At 50.9% G+C, this 7685-nt stretch overlaps 1 protein-coding gene across 1 annotated transcript in view; it reads left to right on the top strand.

Annotated features, from left to right (window-relative positions):
- TMCO3 (transmembrane and coiled-coil domains 3) overlaps nucleotides 1-7685 on the top strand; it is a 54097-nt gene that overhangs the window by 17339 nt on the left and 29073 nt on the right. The window contains exon 7 of the mRNA XM_008572923.1: nucleotides 5162-5348. Within this exon, the coding sequence (XP_008571145.1) occupies nucleotides 5162-5348 (187 nt within the window). The remainder of the gene's footprint in view (nucleotides 1-5161; nucleotides 5349-7685) is intronic.

The following is a 7685-nucleotide window of genomic DNA, read 5'->3' as shown; positions in this document are numbered from 1 at the left end:
ATTTGAGTATCTAATGGTTGAACTACAGCATAACCACTTGGTGGAGTATTATGTAGCCATTAAAACATTAAAAGAATGTGTAGTAACCAAGGAAAGTATTTGTTATGATGCTAAACTTCAAAAGAAAAAAATGAGCCTGTAACAGAACTATGGCGAAGTAAAAGAAGCACAAATACACGGGGAAAAAGCACAGGAAATAAATGTTCCGAATCACCATGGATGACTTTTTTTTCTTTTCCAAATTTTCTATAATAACCAGTATATATTGTGTCATAATAAGGGAAAATAAACTTTTCTCTTAAAGTCTTGGGTTTGCTTTCAAGAGTAACTACTCTGCCTTCACTGACATCTTTTCTTTATACTCTTTTCCCGTTTCTGTCCTTAGTTCATCCTGTTATTTTCAGGACCTCTTTTGTTTCCTTTGACCTCTTTTTCCGTGGAAAGTGCAATTTGTTCATCTCCTGACTACTCTCACTTCCCTGAAGTACTTCTCAAGATGTGCGTACTTGTGAGGCGCTCTGAATTGCTTCAGCGTCCTCTCCAGATGCTTCTGTATCTTTACACAAGTGTCTGTACCTCATCCAGGGTGAGGATGTCGTCACAGGAGCAGAAAGAACTTTGGATTGGGACTCAGGAGCCCCTATGTGAATGTTCGTTGCGGGGTCCCTAACTGCATGACTCTGGGCAGTGCTCCTCATGTCCTAGTGGGGTGTGCAGGGTGGAGGTCTCCAGCTGGGACAGGGTCTCCAGGCCTTGAGCAGTTGCTGCTGCCACCTAGTGTCAGCCCTCGGAGCTCAGCGTGCACGTGGGTTCTGTTTTCCATCATCAGGGATGCATCTTGCTACTTTTTTAAGTCCATGGACTTGGATTGCAGAATATTTGTATCTACTTAACAAGCCACATTATTGAGTAATTCACTTACTATGTCTTTTTTTATTACTCAGTGTAGGGAAAGTGAAAGCAAATGGTCAGGGTCCCTCAGATATTCAGAATCTTGCCAAGCATTTGATTTAAATGATAACTGCACACCTGTGCCCAGGTGTTCCTTGGCTATTGTCTGTTGATGTGCTTGGGCACCCAGGTGTTCCTGAGTTATCAGACTTAAGTATAAAGGACGAGTGGCTCTGATCCACGGTCCCCCCACCCCAGAGATGCCCCAGGCGGGGGGTGGGGGGGTGCCACGGGGAGGCTGCTACTGCTGCTGGAGGTGTTGGCGGTGGCGGTGGCTGCTGTTGCTGCATCTGCTGTAAGTTGCTGCTGCTGAGGAAGCTGAGGACTGCACTCACATTGGAATGAACTTGTCAACTCTGTCAACAGCTCCTGGGATCTTTTCTCAATTACTTAGCTTGCAACCCATATGTGAGGTCTGTGACCCAGCCTGTATAACAGGTTTGAAGGGTCTGTTGGCCCTAGCCTGACACTCAGCTATCAATAACTGGCAGAGCTTTAGGGTCGCTGCACTAACCAGGAGAGTCATTCTGACTTGATGAGGCTCCTGCCATGTGGTTAGCCTGCACGTCCCCCTCATGAGTGGAAAAGTTATTTCTTGGAGTTTTTTGAAATATTAATAATTGCTAGAAGGCCCCTTTTAGAACTTCAGTGAAACCTCCTTAAGGTCTGATTAGAAACTATTCAAAACCCCGAAGCCTAGACACAGCCGCTGACCCCGATGCTGAGGCCAGTCGCAGCCTCCCTGCTGTGACCATCAGTACCTCGGTTGTCTGAGCCTGTTTGTGAGTCTTCATCAGCTGCCTTAGGATCACTCTTCTAGCTGGGCTTAAACTGTTCTTCACATTTTACCTCTTAGTAGTTTATTCGTTTCTGCCTCTCTCTAAATAGGTTATAAAGTCATTGCAGTGAGAGTTACACTTTCTCCTGCTTTGTACCTTATCCGTTCTCCCAGCACGTGCTTGTTGAGCACCTGTCACATTCCGGACACTCCAGTAGCTACCGGGTATGAGACAGTGTTAGCCGTGGATGTGGCCCCACCCTGCAGCTTACATGTTGGCTTTCAGAAGGACGTGGGTCAGGAAGACAGAGAGGAACGGACTCGAGATGGTGCGTGGGGCTGGGGTCCAGGTGCGATTCCGGACACTCCAGTAGCTACCGGGTATGAGACAGTGTTAGCCGTGGATGTGGCCCCATCCTGCAGCTTACATGTTGGCTTTCAGAAGGACATGGGTCAGGAAGACAGAGAGGAACGGACTCGAGATGGTGCGTGGGGCTGGGGTCCAGGTGCGGGGCAGCGGGCCACAGCTGACGGGTCTGCCCGTCAGTGCTTCCCATGCTCAGGTATACACGGCACCGCCGGGGATCCTGCTTACTGACCCACGGAGTCTGATCCGGCTGGACCTGCGCTGCATTTCTAACACATCCTGGGTCCCATGTTGAACAGGAAGCTTCTGACTAAGTCCCGCCTGTTCCCTGGGGTCTTTGCTTGAGTCGTTTTCCATTACAGGCCCTCCACACCTGCTTCTCCTGACCAAGGTGTGGAAAGTTAGTAGATAATAAGGCCAGAGAGGGGTCGCTCTGGTGAGGGCCTCGCCTCTTCTCTTTACAGATGTGGAAACAAAACCTAGGGAGATTGTTACTAGGTGCACAGCTGGTTAGCGACAGATTTGAGCCTGTGCTCCCAGTGCCCCTTGAGGGTTAGGAAGAGGCTAACAGCACCGACGAGAACCTTCGAGTACAGCATGTTCAGCCTTCTCAGAAGCTGCGGCCGGCAGGGACCTGCCCAGGAGCCTCTGTTGGTCTCAGCTGCAGTAGGAGGGAGGGGAGGGATGTGAGATTAGCTCCATGATTGACACCATGATTGCCCCACATATACAGGACGTAGGAAGAGTGGGACGCGAGTGTTCGAGAAGCAGCCTTTGTGGGGTCTCCCTCTTTTCCCTTCCACTGGGAGGGGAGGGCTGGGGCTGTCCCAGTCATGTGGCAGAGGGACGGGCAGGGTCTGCCTTTGGCTGAGTCTGGGGCTGAGAGCTGGTTTGGTTGCTTCTGTCCGTCTCTAGTCTTGGCCTCTGCAGTGTTCCGATGGAGACAGCCTGGAGCTGGGCGGGTGGCAGCGCTCCTGTCCTTCATTTCCTGGGTCTAGAAGCAGGCGGGCTGGCAGCTGGCTGTGCTGTGGGAGGGCCAGGGCTGGGGCTACTCATTTGGCCACGGTAGGAAGTCTGAAGAACCAGCNGTTCCGGACACTCCAGTAGCTACCGGGTATGAGACAGTGTTAGCCGTGGATGTGGCCCCACCCTGCAGCTTACATGTTGGCTTTCAGAAGGACGTGGGTCAGGAAGACAGAGAGGAACGGACTCGAGATGGTGCGTGGGGCTGGGGTCCAGGTGCGGGGCAGCGGGCCACAGCTGACGGGTCTGCCCGTCAGTGCTTCCCATGCTCAGGTATACACGGCACCGCCGGGGATCCTGCTTACTGACCCACGGAGTCTGATCCGGCTGGACCTGCGCTGCATTTCTAACACATCCTGGGTCCCATGTTGAACAGGAAGCTTCTGACTAAGTCCCGCCTGTTCCCTGGGGTCTTTGCTTGAGTCGTTTTCCATTACAGGCCCTCCACACCTGCTTCTCCTGACCAAGGTGTGGAAAGTTAGTAGATAATAAGGCCAGAGAGGGGTCGCTCTGGTGAGGGCCTCGCCTCTTCTCTTTACAGATGTGGAAACAAAACCTAGGGAGATTGTTACTAGGTGCACAGCTGGTTAGCGACAGATTTGAGCCTGTGCTCCCAGTGCCCCTTGAGGGTTAGGAAGAGGCTAACAGCACCGACGAGAACCTTCGAGTACAGCATGTTCAGCCTTCTCAGAAGCTGCGGCCGGCAGGGACCTGCCCAGGAGCCTCTGTTGGTCTCAGCTGCAGTAGGAGGGAGGGGAGGGATGTGAGATTAGCTCCATGATTGACACCATGATTGCCCCACATATACAGGACGTAGGAAGAGTGGGACGCGAGTGTTCGAGAAGCAGCCTTTGTGGGGTCTCCCTCTTTTCCCTTCCACTGGGAGGGGAGGGCTGGGGCTGTCCCAGTCATGTGGCAGAGGGACGGGCAGGGTCTGCCTTTGGCTGAGTCTGGGGCTGAGAGCTGGTTTGGTTGCTTCTGTCCGTCTCTAGTCTTGGCCTCTGCAGTGTTCCGATGGAGACAGCCTGGAGCTGGGCGGGTGGCAGCGCTCCTGTCCTTCATTTCCTGGGTCTAGAAGCAGGCGGGCTGGCAGCTGGCTGTGCTGTGGGAGGGCCAGGGCTGGGGCTACTCATTTGGCCACGGTAGGAAGTCTGAAGAACCAGCCTCAGGAAGAGCCTCCCAACTTCCTAGATTCCCCAAGAAAATGTAGCTTTGCAAGAACTATTGCTTTTGTACAATGATTGGAGAGGGATAGGACAAAGCTCCTCCTCTCCAAAGCACCCAAGGTAGCGTTGAGGCTTGCGGGGCTGGCACTGCATTAGGGCCCCCTGGTGCCCGCCTGGGGCATCCTGCCCCAGAACTGCTGTGCTCAGCCCTTCCGTGAGGCCCATGCCCACATCCAGAAGAGGCTTGGAGTCAGGGAGTTGGGACTTACTAGATGTGGGTGTTGTCCAGAGCACATGGTGAGAAGAAAGACGAACAAGTGCCTGTGGAGAGGAGGAAGGTTCAGTCTAATTCCTTTGTTAATATATGTGATGTTCTTGTTTATATCAATGTCAGATAGTTTTGTGGAGTGTTTTGTCTCTTCAACTGAAAGCCCTCGAGGGTGAGGATCGACACCTGGTGTCTTCTGAGTTCTCCATCCCATGTGGCACGGTGCTGAGTGCAGGCCCCTCGTGGGCTTGGTCCATGTGGCACCACCCACCTGCACTGCTTCCTGCCTCCACATCTGCCGTCTACGTGACCTTGGGTGGGTCACTACCTCCAGGATTTGTTCTGAGGACTAGATCTTATTTATATATAACGTAGGGGAGGGAGAGATCACGTGTACATGACCATATGTGTGCATGTCTGTGTGCACACACCCATGACAGTGCCTGGCACGCTGCAAGCGTGTGAAGGATGTTCTGTGTTCAGATGATGACAATGTTGGTGTGACCAGAGTTGCTTCCTAAAGCTCAGGTCTGTCCTTCATTGTACACGTGAACTCTGTATAGTCTGTTGTCACTATAATGTATGTAAATAAATGTGTTCTCTTCCAGGTGTGGAAGATATCCTTACAAGGACCGTGCTACATGACACTGTTAATGATTGCGTTCGGCTTGCTGTGGGGACACCTTCTGAGGGTCGGGCCCACTCAGAGTGTCTTCATCTCCACCTGCCTGTCTTTGTCGAGCACACCCTTAGTGTCCCGATTCCTTGTGGGCAGTGCTCGGAGCGATAAAGAAGGTAGGTGATGGTGTGCCCTAAGTATGTGTGTAATTAGTGCTTCTGTGTATAACTGGCCTGAATTCATGATTAAAGGCCTGCAGGGAAAAAGTGCGCATCTTCCTTCTTGCTCAGGACTTTCTGGACAGTCTTTGTGGACACTGAGGCTCACATTCCTTAAGGAATTCGTGTCCCTGTGTATTTGGCTTCTCCAGACCTGCACCCCTGCACTTGATGGAGAAAGATGCCCATCACGTGCTTTCTGTGTGCGTCCATCTCTGTCACTTATAACAAAATGCCTGAAACTGGGTGATTTATAAGGAAACAAAATTTATTGCTTACAGTTTCTGAGGCTGGGGAGTCCAAAGTCCAGGGAACACAGCTGGTGAAAGTCTTGGTGGTTACAGTGATGGCAGAGTATCACATTGAGAAAATGGTGGAGCAGAGAGAGGGACAGACAGTGTCAGAGGCTGGGCAGTCCAAAGTCCAGGGAATACTATAGTGAAGGCCTTCCTTGGTGGTGGCTTTCAGCAATGCAGGGGTCTCACATGGTAGAAAATGGTGAAGCAGAGAGAGAGAAATAGTTCTCATGTACCCTCCTCCTCAAGCCCTCTGAACAACACCTCTGACCACCGTTATGAATCCATTCACTACTGCATGGTCCTACAATCCAATCACCTCTTCAAGCCCCCACCTTTTAATTGCCGTGATAGGATTTCCCACCCTGAACAGTTACAGTGGGGATTAAGTTTTGGGGGGCAGTCAATCCAAGGCATGCTGCCCCTAGCCCCCCAACACTCACATCCTTTTCACATACAAATACATTACTTTCGCTCACTCGGTAGAGTGCGGTGCTGATAACACCAAGGCCACGGGTTCGGACCCTATATAGGGATGGCCGGTTCGCTCACTGGCTGAGTGTGGTGCTGACAAATACATTACTTTCATCCCAAAAGTCTTAACTTCTTTCAACTCAAAAGTCCAAAGTTCAAAGTCCCATGTGTGGACTCAATACAAGTTATCTACCACCAAGATACAATGGTGGGACAGACATAGGGTACATACTCCCATTCAAAAAGGGAGAAATGGGCCAAAAGAAAGGGGTAACAGGTTCTAAACAAGTCCAAAACCCAGCAGGGCAGGCATGAAATCTCAAAGCTGGTGACTCACGTACCTTGACTCTGTGTTCAGCCTCCTCTGCATGCTCGAGTGGGGGTTGGGTCCCCAAGTCCTCGGGCAGCTTCGCTTCTATGGCTTTCCTGGTCTCAGGCCACACTTCAGCTCTCACAGGCTGGCATGGCAGTCTGGTAGCTCCACAGGTCTGGGTCTCCATGGTGGCGCCCCCTCTCTGCTCTGCCACTTTTGCAGTGTGATACTCTGCTGTTACTGTTGCAACCACCAAGGCTCTCACCAGATGTGTTCCCTGGACATTGGATCTCCCAGCCTCAGAAACTGTATACAATAAATTTCGTTTCCTTACAAATTACCTAGTTCTGTTTATTTTGTTATAAGCAACAGAAATGGACTAATACACATGCTTACAAATTTAAGATAGTTGAGGACTTGAGAGAAATTGGACCAAGACTAAAGGAAACCAATTTACGTTGAAAAAGCTTCGGAGGAGGTGGTGGGTTTGAGTTTGATGTGCACTGTTCCACTGCTTTCATTCTAGCAAGTCCTAGGAACTGACACACTTCTGATACATTTTTTCTATAAAATCAAGATGCTTGATAATTAAAGGAATTTTCAAGCCTTATGCTTTGGCTTTAGTTTCATTGACGTGTGTGATACATTTGCATCTCTAAATCTTCATTTTGTGCAGTAAAGTCAGACTTGATCAGAAGCGTGGGCACCAACACTCCAGGTGGTCGCGCCAGGCACCGTCCTCTGTACACAGTTGAGCTTTGTCAGCATTGCCTTCTTCCATCACGCAGATTCATCAGGAGAATTGTCACTGTTTTGCTCTTATTGTGTAAAAGTCAGTAAGATACAGGGTGAAATGGGAGTGTCATAATAACTTCACACTGACGTCCTGCCCCAAACACACAGGAATAGAGGAGAAAATAAGAAAAGAGAAAACCAAAAAGGCATGGCCGACCTCTCCAGGGCGATGGACACTGCTCTGCATGGACTGAGCAGGGCAGTGGGTTGGGCTGGCCATGGGCTGCCGAGCTCCACGTCAGGAGCGGGTCCTGGAGCTACTCGGGTACATGCAGAGCACACTCACTGCACGACCAGGGTTGAGGGAGCTTCCTACTGCGAAAAGGGGCTGAGAAAACTTCCTTAAAAGCTGCTGCCGGATTCAAAATGGCGACGGGTCTGGAGCGCCCGCGTCAGGAAACAGCGCGATCCTGAGAG

Source organism: Galeopterus variegatus, unplaced genomic scaffold (assembly GCF_000696425.1).
Source record: "Galeopterus variegatus unplaced genomic scaffold, G_variegatus-3.0.2 Scaffold848, whole genome shotgun sequence".
Lineage (NCBI taxonomy): Eukaryota > Metazoa > Chordata > Mammalia > Dermoptera > Cynocephalidae > Galeopterus > Galeopterus variegatus.
This window is presented reverse-complemented; position numbering and strand designations above follow the sequence as displayed.